The 14,507-nt window shown below is 36.0% G+C and overlaps 3 protein-coding genes across 3 annotated transcripts; all 3 read left to right on the top strand.

The window, feature by feature from the left end:
- The first annotated feature begins 962 nt into the window (after positions 1–962).
- Positions 963–5,049, top strand: LOC18044235 (peroxisomal nicotinamide adenine dinucleotide carrier). The gene is made up of 11 exons (XM_006435614.2): positions 963–1,381; positions 1,470–1,547; positions 1,777–1,851; positions 2,833–2,963; positions 3,238–3,292; positions 3,404–3,514; positions 3,612–3,680; positions 3,746–3,853; positions 4,001–4,069; positions 4,264–4,318; positions 4,510–5,049. The coding sequence occupies exons 1-11, from the start codon at positions 1,301–1,303 to the stop codon at positions 4,692–4,694; spliced, it is 1,017 nt and encodes a 338-aa protein (XP_006435677.1). The 5' UTR covers positions 963–1,300; the 3' UTR covers positions 4,695–5,049.
- A 251-nt stretch (positions 5,050–5,300) lies between these two features.
- On the top strand, positions 5,301–8,619 carry LOC18044234 (probable signal peptidase complex subunit 2). Its single transcript, XM_024186716.1, has 5 exons — positions 5,301–5,520; positions 5,616–5,767; positions 6,236–6,317; positions 8,117–8,259; positions 8,365–8,619. The coding sequence occupies exons 1-5, from the start codon at positions 5,404–5,406 to the stop codon at positions 8,459–8,461; spliced, it is 591 nt and encodes a 196-aa protein (XP_024042484.1). The 5' UTR covers positions 5,301–5,403; the 3' UTR covers positions 8,462–8,619.
- Positions 8,620–12,503: 3,884 nt separating this feature from the next.
- On the top strand, positions 12,504–13,217 carry LOC112098894. Its single transcript, XM_024185538.1, has one exon. It carries the CDS (start codon positions 12,504–12,506, stop codon positions 13,215–13,217), a length of 714 nt encoding a protein of 237 aa, XP_024041306.1.
- The last annotated feature ends 1,290 nt before the right edge of the window (positions 13,218–14,507 follow it).

Genomic DNA, 14,507 nt, shown 5'->3' with positions numbered 1-14,507 from the left:
AAAATATTAATTTTAATCATTATTGTAGGCATCAAGTTGGATGTGTGATAATGGTGGTGAATAAAATGAAGATTTTTTCTTGGAGCTTGTGTTAAATGATAATATGAAATGTAATTGTTATTTTAAAATAATAGTTTGTGAAATTTTTTTAATGGATTTGTGTATTTTACACTTAAATTTGAGAATTTGTGTTGGATTGATGTTGAAATTTTAATTTTTCATATACATTGGTTAAATTTAAAATTGAGCATGTTATGTGGAATTTGAAATTATTATTGTAAATTTATATATTGAATATTTGTGATTTTAAATATATAAACCCGTAAAAAATTCACTGGATATCATTACGAGTTGGGTAATTGTCAAAATACGCAGTGGGTCGATTTTCTTAAAAAAATTAAAAACTATTGTAGGTTGCGAATAAGTTTAATAATTTAAATTTTGTGCGGTTTGAATTTTGTAATGACAAATCCGCTGATCGCCTGTCGGTGCCCATTGCCATTCTTAGCGGAGCAAATGATTTTGTTGTTTACTGTGTTTGTAGTTTTCCTTCTCTTATTTGCCCATTATTTTAACAAGAAACAATTTATAACTGCTTCACACCTTCAAGGACGATTTTTCAACTAGCTTTTTAACTAATTACCTGAACTTAAATTTGGAGAAAGGTCAATTAAATTTTCAAGTAATTATTAAGTTGGCTATTTTGAATTTAAATTTTTAAAAAGATAAAAGCTTAAAAAATTAATTTGAATTTTTCCACCCTCCTATTTCTTATGAAAAATTAAAAAAATAACACGTCCAAAAAAATTATAACTAGTAAAATTTTCGAAAACAAAATTATGACTAATAAAAAAGATTCATTTAGAGTGTCTTCTTCTACTTCAAGTAAATATCAAGTTGGTTGCCAATAAAATAATGACAAAATAAAAATGCCTTGAATGAGAGCAGAGGGGATCATTTAATACGCAAACCGATGAGTCACTGAACTCTGAAAAGCAATTCAACGAGGGCAAACACGCGCATTGCCAACATATTGTAGTAAGGGTAAATCGGTCATATCACTCTCTGCATTAGCAACCTACCAACGTCACTTCAATTTCTTGAACGAAACAACCGAAACACCGGGATGGTGACTTTTAAAGCGCAGCGACTGAGAATACTGGATGCCAAAAGCCCAAAAGCATGCGCGCAATTACATTAAATTTCTCTCTCTGTTTAGAAACTTAGATCGATTTGCAATTTATTTTCCGAGAAAATAACCCGTTGGAAATTTTCTCGGGAAAGTTGTGGTGACTATATTATGTCGGACGCTTTGATCAATGGACTGGCTGGTGCTGGTGGCGGGATCATCGCTCAACTCATCACTTATCCCCTTCAAACTGTACGATCAGTTCCTGATCTCTACTTTTCATTTGTTTAATAATTTCTGGAACTAATTTTTTGTAAGTTTTTGGTGGATCTGTGTATAGGTAAATGCTCGTCAACAGACCGAGCGTGATGTTAAGAAAGAGAAGAGGAAGCTAGGAACTGTTGCACAAATGTGTCAGGTTCTTTTCATTTTAAAAAAATTTCTTCTCGTAATTTTTTTAATCCTAATTTTATTAATGTATTCAGATTTGGGGGTAAGAAAAAAAGTTCTAGTAAAATTTGTTATATGTTTCAATAAAAGCTGAAATTAATGACCACAAATTAGCTTATTGGAAGCTGAGTAGGAGTTAGAGTTTAGAAAGATGGAGAAATGTAAGCTGTGTTGATCTTTGATTAGTTTATGTGCAGGTTGTAAAACATGAAGGATGGGGACGGTTGTATGGAGGTTTAACACCGTCTATTGTCGGTACAGCTGCGTCTCAGGTGAGAGAGGCCCCTTTTTTTTTTTTTATCTCGGAGAGCTAATTTTTTTGGAACCATGTGAAGTCTGCTCGCTAATTTTGTTTTGAAGGCATAGTTTTGTCTACTTGTGTGTTTGAGAATACATGGGATGTTGAGTTGTTGATTTGGTTTCCAAGAATTTGAAAGAGCAGATGAACTGTGGGAAGTTTGGAACTGTTTGAGTGTGACTTAATTTAGATTTAATTGGATGATAGAAAAGATAGATGGTTGCTGAGATATTTGTTGGGTTATAAATTTAGGAAAATGAATATTATTTGAACAAATTGCTCGTGCGTAATGGCAGAGAGCAGACATGATTAGATAGATGTATTGTGATTTTCAATGCAAATGGGTATGTGGTCCCATGGCGGTGATGAATGTGCCACTGTTGCATCTAAATGTTTGATATATTATCTGTATTGCTTTTGTTTGTTATACTTCTTATAAGGTTAGGTAAATATCCATAACCATATTTGAGTTTCTGTAGCATTTATCAGCTTTCAGTATAGTTGTGGCTTTCTAAGCTGTTTAACTTAGATTTTACATTCACAACTACCCCGCTGATTTTACTTAAGGTTATTAAGTCATGTTCAATGTGAAATTCAGATGGAAAGTAAGTCAGATATTTCGCTTAAACATTAAATTAATATTTTAAGACCGGTAAATATACAAGCTAAAGTTTTTGGGTTACTCAAGTCTTAAGTCATTACTTATCCTGGATCTGGGCCCCTGGAGCTGGGATATTTGTAAATTGAAATGTCTCAGTTTGTTGCAATGCTTTACATGTTGCCATTAGATTCCCATTACTTTTGTCTCAAAACAATGCTTTTTTTCAGTAGTAAATCTTAAGGAATAGGTTAAAAGCTTTTTGTTTGGATGAAATGGTTTTTGTTTCCTCAGTTTTGATGCATCACTTACATTGAAGCTATGATTTCTTATGAATTCGCCATTTCTATGATACAGGGTGTTTACTATTATTTCTATCAAATATTCAGGAATAATGCTGAAGTTGCCGCACTTGAACATAAAAAGAGAGGGATTGGTGATGGATCGGTTGGGATGCTTTCATCACTTGTTGTGGCTGCCTTGGCTGGGTAATTTTATGGAGTTCCTAGTGGATTTCGTTCACTATATATCTCTGAACTTTATAAAACAATTGGAGCCATGTGGGCTGTTCTCATTTCTCATTTACAATACTTGAATGTGATAAACCATATTTCAAAAATAATTCAGTTTTTTTAGTAATCAAATTGAAAATCAAGTGAGAACACATTCTTTGGCTATGACTTTCATCTATCTTTTGTTTCTTTGCCTATTTATGTTGATGCATTTTAATGCTTAAATACGGTTGATGCTTTCTTTTCATAGGTGTGTGAATGTGTTGTTGACAAACCCTATTTGGGTAGTTGTTACCCGCATGCAGGTAATTTACATACAAACTGAAAGATAAGCATCCCATCCTGTCTCTTTCTCTCTATAAGATCACTTGTATTTGTTTCGTGTTTCAAGCTATTCTTGGCTTCCTGCGCTGCAGACTCATACAAAAACATTGAAGAAATCCAAGCCCTGTCGTTCAGAGTTAACTTCTTCAGAAAAAAGTAGTCATGCCACAGTTGAGCCTCCTCCTTTTGCTACTAGCCATGCGGTGGGTACAATCAAGTTCATTTCATAATTCTTTACGTTGTTTATGCAATCCTCTGAAAGAATTCATCCGATATGTATACGATGCGGAATATTTACAGATTCAAGAAGTCTATGATGAAGCTGGACTATGGGGCTTTTGGAGAGGTGTATTCCCTACATTGATAATGGTACGTAACAACTTGCTTCCGCATGTGCCAACGATGCATCACTGACTTCTTACTATTGCCCACAGGTCAGCAATCCTTCAATACAATTTATGTTGTATGAAACCATGTTAAAAAAGATAAAGGAAAGACGTGCCTTGAGGAAGAAGGATAACAGTGGAGTAACTGCTTTAGAGGTAACCTTTTGGTTCTGTTTTCTATCACCACCTTTCTTTAATCCCAGCATTCTTAACTCTGTATTAGGTGCTCCCATATTGTTTTCTACCCCTTTAAAGTTATTTTGAATGATTATATAAGCTGAGTAAATTGCTTGATTTTGCTAGATATTTCTTCTAGGAGCTCTGGCAAAACTTGGAGCTACCATTGTAACATATCCACTTCTTGTTGTAAAGGTATATGAAAATAAGTGTGTAGAAGGTGTAATCTTATTTTATGAAGTAACGTAGTTCGGAGTGCTGACAATTAATTTCCTCTCCGTAAAGATTTCCATGTTTTTCTGCTGAGTTGGTTCCAGACCATGTATATATGAGTAAGGGACATAAGTTTTTTTAACTCCTGTTCCTTCCTATTTCTCCTGTCTTCGTAGGCGAGACTTCAAGCTAAACAAGTTACAACTGGAGATAAAAGGCACCACTATAAAGGTTTGGGTTTTTATGATGAAACTTCTCATGTGATCAATTATGCCAGGATTGTCTGGAACCTTACATTGCTTACGTTCTTGCATGACCCACATGATATTCTTAAGAAATCTAATCTCATTCCTCTTTGCATTTCTTACTTTCTGAGTTTCCATTTTGTATTTTGATGGTTTATTTTCTTCTTGTTAATATAGGCACATTGGATGCCATCCTGAAGATGATCCGATATGAAGGATTCTATGGCTTTTACCAAGGCATGGGCACAAAAATCGTGCAAAGTGTCCTTGCAGCTGCAGTATTGTTTATGATTAAGGAAGAGCTTGTCAAGGGTGCTCGGTTCTTGCTTGCCCAGAATAAACCGAAGTCAAAGCCTCCATGACAGTGGCTTCATCTTGCTGCCCCCTTCCCTTCTTCGAAGCTATTTAGCCCAATGTTGCTCGTTAAATTGTTGATTAAATGGATTGTTAGCATCAATAACTTTGTACCTTGATATAAGAGGGATATACATGAATGGATTAGCAATTTAGCCTAGGAATGATCAGTCTGACAATTAATACCCCATTCTTTTTGGGTAAGTGTTTCATTATGTACTACTAATTGATTGTGGAAACAAGATGATTCATTGCCCATTCAGGGTTTCTCGGATGTGTACCATTGGAAATGCTCAAAAAAATTGTATGATGTCATTCTAGAAACACGATTTAAATTCGACATATTTGATCTGCCTTCTCCAAGATTTAACATTCGCTTCTTTGATTTGTATGCATGTATTTGACTAAACTTGATTAATTTGCGATGATTTTCATTTTTTTTTTTTTTTTTTTGCAATTGGATGTTTCATTTCAGTCAACCTAAGCCAAGTACGTTGACCAAGGCAATGGGACGTGTCGATTATGCCTTTGGCAATTACCGTAAATAGCTTACTGAGTTACTGGAATGTACGGCATTACTAATTAAAACGACGTCGTGGAAATGCATAAAACGCCCATCCTTTCCACAACGTACCATCCATTTTATAGAATACTTCGGCTTAAGCTGACGACTATCAACAGACCACAGCTCTGGTATTCACTGAAACCGTTTAAAACATGCAAGAGAAAAAATCATCATCAACATCAACAGAGATGGCGAACAAAAACCCTAAGAAGGCCAATCTATTGGATCACCACTCCATCAAACACATCCTCGACGAGTCTGTCTCTGAGGTACTAAATAATCAAACCCTAGATCCATTAGTTAAATCAATCAATTAATTGATTATTTTTATTGATTGTGATTTTTTTTTTTTTTGGTGATGTAGATTGTTACGAGTCGCGGGTACGTTGAAGATGTGAGAATGAGCAATGTGAGGTTGTTGCTTGGAACGATTATTATTGCTATTGCTTTGGTTGCTCAATTTTACAAAAAGAAGTTCCCTGAGAATCGCGACTTTTTGATAGGTTGCATCGCATTATATCCTTTTTATTTTTGTTGTTTTATGTCGTTAAATTTAGCGAATTCTTGTTGGATTCTGTTTGGTTGATAAGTCAATGGTGGAAATGGAAGAGATTATCGGTCTGCTTTGTGATTTGAGATTTGAGATTTTTTAGGTATTGGAGATATTATGGGATTTTATAAATTTATTTTTGTTATTGGAACTAGACATACTGAAATTTCACAATTTGACACTTGATTAAACAAACTTCTAGGCATTTTAATCCGTAATGTGGTTATTTGATTAGCTGGAGTGTTCCTTTTACCGGAGAATTAAGCGATGTAGCGCACATTATCTGTATTTAGCTTTATACCGTTTTTTATTTAGTTGTTATCTTTGCAACCAAATGGAAATGGATTTATATTTTGCAGGAATTGATTTTTTTCTATTTTTCTATTTATCTAATGATTTTATTTGCAAGTGAGTTTGATCCTTGACTCTGGCAAGTATATAGTTTTCAATGGGATATTGCAGCTAATCATACACACTAAGGAAAAGAACGCAATCTTGTTTACCTATCCTCCTGAGGTAAGTTCCTCATTTCAAATGTAATATCTTGTTTTATGGTAGATACTTTGTTAGATAACATGTTTATACTTTTGGATTCATATAGTGTTGCAGTGCCTATATTGTGCAATGAGATGAAGTTTTGAGTTAAATCTTTGGACATGACTCATGTGATGGTACTAAAATGTCAATGTATTCATAAAGCTTATTTTGAATTTCTCTTAAAGATCCTGCTAAACCTACTGGTACTGCATATTTGCATTGCATAGAGGTCTTAAATTGGATGTCTATCTTAATGCTTAATTCACTACTGACTGATGGCTACATAATAAAACGAAATAAAAAAATCAAATGTGACAACCCTGTAACTCCCTTAATTAATATGGAGGCAAATTGATATAATCCTGTGTATTTTGAGAACGTAATATTAGACTTCAATAATCAACTTTACTAGTGTGTGTATATATAATGGAATGTGTTGTGTAGGAATTATTACAGTTGTACATACTTTTTAGGGGAAACAAAAATTGAATTGCTTTGTAACTTTACTTGTGATGTCAAATATGGATGACATGTCAAACATTCTGCAGAAGTTGTCTAGGAGTCATGCATGTTAATTTGATTAAATTATTTTGTTAGGATGGTAGTGGGCCATAGGTATGTTGCCTAATAGTGGATGACTTGGCTAGTTGATGTTTATGTAATTCTTGATTGGTGTTGTATGTGTAAATCGAAGTCTCACTGCAGCATTTCTCTAATATAATCTTTACTTTAGCGAGTAATTTTCCAATAACAGATAAAGTAAGGGATAAACTAAAAGACAAGAAAAACACACACTCCAATGCAGTGTATTTTGACGTGGGAATTTGTGTTTTTTTCTGTCTTTTAGTCTGGCCCTTACGTTAATATTGTAAGGATCCCTTGTTAGATAATGACTCTACTTTAGTTGGTTTAGATTTGGTTTATGAAGGTTACACCAAGTTTTGGGAGCGATCCTCCGTATGGTTTTAGGATAAGCGTAGGAACAAGACAGATAGTGCCGTTTTGCTGTCTTTGAAAGGCAATTGAGGATACCATTTGAGAATAGGGACTTATTTCAGAAGGCCCACAGGTGTCATTCAGATTGCTGCTTATTTGGTGGAGCTCTTTAGACCCGCCCCTAAAAAGATGGAAAGAGTGCGCCTCCAACATCTACGTGACTTGGGCTTTTCCTATTTCATTTTCTTGATCTTTATTCATCTTAGGTTAGCTGTGTTAGGCCCTGCTAGTCTTGTTTGTATCTTTGGAATTCTGCTTGTCCATGCTAATTGTGTTAGTGTGTTGCACAAAGTTCAGGTTTTACGTACTGTGCTATGTCTTGCTTCATAATTAATTAACCTCGGCTCCTCAAGTGCATCTTTTGAGTGGAATTAATATATACTTTTGATTTAGTTTTCAATTGGCATCCCAGTTTATGAATGCCCTGGAATTTGTTTTGGATGTTTTTCACTTCTACTTCAGCTGCCACGTTGTGAGAATTCATTTAGTTCTCGAGTCGCTTTGGATTGGCTTGATGAGTTGATGGTATTCAAGTTCATTTCATTCTAGTGGGAACTATAACTTATTAGTGAACTTTTAAGTTATAAACCCCAGCGTGTTTTCTTATGTGCTCAGATTGGTTTTGTGGGCCCTTCCCCCTCTCTCTTTTTCTGGCAATGGAAGTAAAAATCTTTCGTATTATTCACATGGACAATGCTCTGATATTTGAAAGACATTTGGCATATGTAATTTTTTACTGCATTATTTCCATTCACCATCTAAGGGGTAAATTTTTTGGCCAGGGCTCGTTCACTAGCACTGGTTTGGTGGTTTCTTCTAAATTGCCAAGATTTTCTGATCTCTACACGCTGACAGTAGCGAGTGCGGATCCAAAATCAATTTCTGCTGGGCAACCAGTAGAGTTTACTAAAAGCGTCACCCAGTGGTCTCTCACTCTCTAACTCACATACACACTTCATGGATTTTCTATATTATGGATTCTCACTGCTATATGGAACTGTAAATTCATGCTCTTTTATATATTTTGCAGGTTCGCCAAAGATGGAGTTCTGGTGGAGGGCTTATTCTGGAAAGATGTTCTCGCACTCCTTGATGAATATGCCATAGAACCGAAGAAGAAAAAGTGATCTATAAAACTTAAGATCTCCTGTCATAGGTTATCGGTTAGAGATATCCAGTAACATTATGATTTGGTATGGATGTTATTCATAATCAGGATTCTCTTATTAGAAAATTTTGGAACCAAACCAATGAATGGAATTTTCATTAACTTATATTTGTTTTATTATTATTATTATTATTATTTTTATATCCTTGAATCTTGGTGGGTATTTCATATATGGTATTTATATATATATATATATATATATGATGGCTCTTAACTCTGAAGAAAGTTTGCTTAAAAGTTTACGCAATTCATTTGAAAATCAAAGGGAGAGTCAATTAGAGACTCAATTTTTTGGTTGTGCCCCACTTGTAGCTTCTCAGTCCAATCTCTCACTATCAAACTCTTATCACTGTCGCATCAAGTAACTTGCATTTTTCCAATAAAAAAAGGGATTGGCTTCATTTACAGGATTCCCCTTAGGTGCAACAGTGGCACCGTAGCCTGATCCTCATTTACAATCACAAGACAGCGTCATTGTCGGTCTTTCATTGCGTATTAAAGGAGACCTTCAGAAAAAAAGTCTCTCTCCTGTTTTCTCTGAAAACGAAAGGAATAAGAGTGAGTAGTGGGGTCTTTATGACTCACTGAGTCGCTCCCAGGTGGGTGGTTTTAGTTATTGTATTCCCAATGTCCATCTCAGTTCATTAACTCCATTTTCTCCTCAAAATCTTTAATCTCCATTAAACCTTTGCAACCAACCTTAACCACCGTAAATTCACATCACTTTAAAATGGACACAGAGGAGTTAATAAAGAAATGCAGAGCCATCAGACTGATAGAAGAAGCAGAAGGGAGAGTAATATTCAAAAGCAAGATGAAAACGAAAGGAGAAAAGATCATAGCAGGATGTTTGATTGGCAAGGTGGTCCTAAACAGGGGAGTCAACGCTGAATGATTAAAAACAACTATGCAGCAAGTGTGGAGAACGATGAGAGAGGTGAAGATAGAAAGTCTAGGGGATAATATGTTCATGTTTAAGCGCTGAAGAGGACAAAAAAAGAATTATGGCGGGAGGCCCATGGCAATTCAACAGAGCACTCATAGTACTCAAGGAACCAAGTGGAATAGGGGACATCACACAACAAGCATTTACACATGCTTCATTCTGGGTACAAATCTTCAATGTACCCATAATGTGTATGGAAAAGGAGACCCTTGTGGAGCTAGGTGAGGTAATAGGCACAGTGGAGGAAGTAACAACGGGTGAGGCAGGGGAATGCGTGGGGAACATTGCTCGATTAAGGATAAAGGTGGATATCACAAAGCCTCTGAAGAAAATGATAGTCCTGAATGAAGAGAATGATGAGAAAGAGAGCAATAGAGATGAAGAGGAGACGGAAGGAGAAATGGAGAACAGAGGGGATCGTGACAGATTGGGAGTTGAGGTACATATGCTGGTGGTGTACGAAAGGTTACCGGACTTTTGTTATTGTTGTGGAATTATTGGTCATCAATTTAGAGAGTGCATCAAATACAAAAACCAGCCCCAAGATAAACTGGAGTATGACCCCCATCTGAAAGCAGCCACAATAGCGGAGAAGAAGAAACAAGATAAAGAAAGGAATCGATGGAAGTTAGAAAACAACATGAGTAATGGAAATGAAGCTGAACAAACAGCAAGGAAGGAAAACCAAACAGAATCAACAGTAGGGAAGCATAACACAAACCCCCCAAACCCAGAAACAATTGCAACCCGCCATCAGTCGGGCGAAGAGGTGATTCGAGTTGGAAACTCCGAGACTGATGAGATGGTAGTTGATACTCATTTAATGCTAAGGGTGCTTAACCCAAAACGTCCAGAGAGTAGTTGTACAAAGCAGTCGAAATTAGCTAATGAGGTCACACCTCCTAGGAAGGCGAGCAGTAAGGAAGAAAAAGAAAATGAAGGAAACAAAAAGCGGGAAACCGAGGCTGTGTTTGAAAAGGGGGGAAATGATAGAGGGAACAGAAGTATGAGAAGACGACAAAAAAAGAAGTGCAAAAGTAAAGAAGTTGGGCTCAGATGAAATAAAAAATTTAGCCCAAAAACAAACAAACCAGGGAGAGTTTAGAACTGAGAAGGCAGAAAGAGGGAGGAAAGTAAGCTTAAAGCACAAGATTCGTAAATGGAAGCTACAAGCCCGAGAAGTGGATAATGAAAAAGAGGTGCAAGAAAAGACAATAAGGGCAAAAAGACCAGCCAGTGAACTAAACATGGAGAGCCCAAAAACTAAGAAGAACAAGGGGGGCAGCCCACACAAGAATGAATCTATTCAACGAAGACATTACTCGCAAAAGAAAACTGATAAGGGGAAAGAGCAGGCAAAAGGAACGGGGACAGAAGCAGGGGATGAAGTAAAGCAAGCAACTCAATTGGTGGTGGCTGAAATTCAGCACCGCCAACAGATATGAAGATTATAAGCTGGAACGTTCAGGGTTTGGGGAAGTCCCGAACGTTCCGAGAAGCTCAGAAACTTCTCCAAGAGCTTAGACCTCAGATTTTATTTCTTAGCGAAACAAAAATGATGGCTAAGCAAATGGGAGTCAAAAGGAGAATGTTGAAGTTCGAGAACTGCTTTGTAGTAGATAGATGTGGATTGGGAGGTGGTCTTGCGTTGTTATGGACTTTGGATGTCAGCTTGGAAGTAAAGTCGTACAGTAAGCACCATATAGATGCTGTTATTCACAATGAAAATGGGAGCTCTTGGAGATGCACATGCGTCTATGGTCACCCTGAATCAGAGCAAAAAAAACATACTTGGTCGTTGTTACGAAGGCTAGCAGCTTCAGGGCAGATTTTTAACTATGAGAAGTCAAGCATGCTCTTTAGCAACAATGTACATAATAGCCAAATTGAGATCATTAAGGGGATTTTTCAGCTCAATGTCGTGTCCAAACATAACAAATACCTTGGGTTACCATCTATGGTGGGGAGAAGAAAAATAAGCTTCTTCAATGAGATAAAATTGTGGATTTGGAACAAGTTATCAAGTTGGCAGAATAAACTCTTTTCAAGTGGGGGTCGAGAAGTGCTCATCAAGGCAGTGGCTCAAGCGGTTCCGGCATATGCAATGAGTGTGTTCAAGCTCCCGACAAGCATTTGCGAAGACATTCAAAAGGCAATAGCGAGGTTTTGGTGGGGCTCTTCATCAGATCGCAAAGGCATTCATTGGGCTAAATGGGAGAAGTTTTGTCAAGCAAAGATAGGAGGAGGAATGGGCTTCCGAGATTTTTCAAGTTTCAACAAAGCTTTGATTGCGAAACAAGGGTAGAGGATTATTCAGCATCCTGAATCTTTAGTGGCAAGAGTGCTAAAGGCAAAGTACTTCAAACAATCCAGCTTCATGGAAGCAAAATTAGGATCAAGACCATCTTTTGTCTGGAGAAGCATTTTATGGGGTCGGCAGATTATGCAAAAAGGTTTAAGGTGGAAAATTGGCTCTGGAAACCAAGTGTGCATTTACAAGAGCAATTGGTTACCAAGACCGGAAGCCTTTAAACCATTCTCTCCTCCAACATTGGATATCCATGCAGTAGTTGCTGACTTGATTGATGAGAATCAGAACTGGAAGAAGGAAATGATATACCAGCACTTTATGAAAGAAGATGCAACCATGATCGTTCGAATTCAGCTCCCAAAGACTCCAAACTCTGACCAGTACTTGTGGCACTATGATAAATATGGGCAATATTCTGTCAAAAGTGGATACCAGATCTCTTTGAAGCTGAAGTGCCCAGACAGCCCGTGTAACTCAGACAGCTTATTAAGCCAATGGAATGTTATTTGGGCTGCTGAATTACCAGAAAAAATTAAGATTTTCATGTGGAGAGCAGTGAAGAATCTCTTGCCAACAACTTCTAATCTTTGGAGAAGGAAGATTGTGGGGAGCCCTATTTGTCGAAGATGTGGAGTAAAAAATGAGGATGTGATTCATGCATTATTGGATTGCAAAGTAGCCAAAAAAGTGTAGAGGAATGCTGGTTGTGCAGAGGAAATCGAGAAGTTGGTTCAGCAAGATTTGATGGCAGTGCTGGTAGAAATTCAGAGGAAAAATGGTAAAAAAGAGCTGGAATTGATAGTTGTTCTGTGCTGGACCATTTGGTACTCACAGAATCTTTTCATCTTTGAGAATAAGAGAGAAGATTCACAGTTATCAATTGCTAGAGCTGAGGCAAATATGGATTCATTTAAAAGAATTAAAAAGCCATTTTCAAAAATTCTGGAAAAGCAGCAAAGGAATAGAAAGCAAGTCTGGAACCCTCCCCCCAGTGGCTGGTTTAAAATTAACGTGGATGCAGCAATGAATGTTAAAGACCAAATGGCTGGGTTGGGTGTGATTATTAGAAATTCTAAGGGAGAGGTAGTGGCAGCTGCAGTCCAAAAATCTTGTTTTCAGCTCAGTAGTACTCACATGGAAGCTGAAGCTGTAATCCTGGGTATTAAGAGTGCTCAGAGGGCAGAGTTCTCCCTAATGATCATAGAAACAGACTCACAAGAAGTGGTAGACTTAACATTGAGCAAGAAAGTCAGCATAACAGAAACCTCCTGGATAATTGCAGACATCCAAGAAAGCATCCAGAGTTCGAATCAGTTTTCAATTCAATATACACCAAGAGAATGTAATGTCACAGCCCATGATTTAGCCAAGAAAGCTTTAGAGTTTGAAAACTCAGTTTTTTGGGATGGATCATTCCCTCCGCAAATTGTGTCCTTATTTCCCAGTTTCAATCAATGAAAGCTATATTTTCATTTAAAAAAAAAAAAACAAAGGAGACCTTCCATAGGATTTTTCATGCGAGAAGACAAAAGAAATGCATCATTAGAAGAGAAGGGGCATTTTACGTTACGCTTCAATAGAATGTATTTAATAAGGTTAGAATAAGCACTATGGTTGATCGAAGGTCTGTCTTTCATTGCGTATAAACATATGTAACATAATAGAATGAATTTAATAAGGTTAGAATAAGCACCATGGTTGATCGAAGGTCTGTCTTTCAGTGCGTATAAACATATGTAACATTTGATTGACAATAATTTAATGTTGATTAAGATTACAAAGTAGTAAACAATGAAAAATGATATTTAACCAGAAATATGATATATTAAGTTAGAGACGACGGCATTGTGGTATGAGCAATATTACTGTGGTGTCAATAGTGTTATTATATTATATAAACAGTAATCTCATTTTTATTTTTGTTAGTGTCTTGTTTGTTGTTCAAATACTAGTACTTTCAGATATTTCCTTATGAGTTACTTATTATAGATATATATAGAGTTCGGTTCTCTGTCTCTCTCATAATCTAACTTTTTACACTAGCAAAATATAAATAAATAAATAGTTGTTTATAGAGAACAAATCTTAATCATTTATAGGTGATCATGTACCTATGATACATAATTTTTAAAAGGTGAGAGCTTAGATTAGCGAATTTTTAAAAGGTGAGAGCTTAGATTAGCAAAGATTTATTTATTCATTTATTTTTACAGCAGATCCACACATTTCGTTAACTTTTTCATTATCCCTCAAAAACTTTTTGTTGCGTATAGTTAATGTTATACATCTATATCGCAAAGGAATGGTCCAGTTAGCTTATTGTACTCGCAATAGATGAAACGCTCAAATTCAAGGAAATATATAAATTATCACTTCACTACTCTCACAGTTATAATATATCAAATGATTAGAAAAATGATAATAGCCTATCATTTTAGAGTGGAGTTATTAACATCCCTCTAAAATTCTCATTGAAACCCTTTCCTTACCTCAACCTATCAAATAACTAAAAAATTTAATATATTTATTTTAATTCCATAAACACCCTTAACAACATAATCCCTAAACAAGGAAAAAAAAAGCAAGAAAATTCAGTAAAGACTAATCCTTTTACTACATAAATGACAAACTCTTCCTTTTCCATAAAGTTTAAGAGTTAAGTCATGACAATATTGATTATCAACACCAAAAAATTTGCATGAGATTGCATTTTAAAGAATCCAACAAAAATAGAAATTATTTAAATGA

This window comes from Citrus clementina, unplaced genomic scaffold (assembly GCF_000493195.1).
Source record: "Citrus clementina cultivar Clemenules unplaced genomic scaffold, Citrus_clementina_v1.0 scaffold_4, whole genome shotgun sequence".
Lineage (NCBI taxonomy): Eukaryota > Viridiplantae > Streptophyta > Magnoliopsida > Sapindales > Rutaceae > Citrus > Citrus x clementina.
This window is presented reverse-complemented; position numbering and strand designations above follow the sequence as displayed.

Coding starts and splice junctions, on each gene's coding strand:
- LOC112098894 (XM_024185538.1), top strand. CDS start 12,504: ATGGCAGTGCTGGTAGAAATTCAGAGGAAAAATGGTAAAAAAGAGCTG.
- LOC18044234 (XM_024186716.1), top strand. CDS start 5,404: ATGCAAGAGAAAAAATCATCATCAACATCAACAGAGATGGCGAACAAA. Junction 5,521..5,615: donor TCGACGAGTCTGTCTCTGAG/GTACTAAATAAT, acceptor TTGGTGATGTAG/ATTGTTACGAGTCGCGGGTA. Junction 5,768..6,235: donor TTGATAGGTTGCATCGCATT/ATATCCTTTTTA, acceptor TGACTCTGGCAA/GTATATAGTTTTCAATGGGA.
- LOC18044235 (XM_006435614.2), top strand. CDS start 1,301: ATGTCGGACGCTTTGATCAATGGACTGGCTGGTGCTGGTGGCGGGATC. Junction 1,548..1,776: donor CTGTTGCACAAATGTGTCAG/GTTCTTTTCATT, acceptor GTTTATGTGCAG/GTTGTAAAACATGAAGGATG. Junction 3,854..4,000: donor GTGGAGTAACTGCTTTAGAG/GTAACCTTTTGG, acceptor TGATTTTGCTAG/ATATTTCTTCTAGGAGCTCT.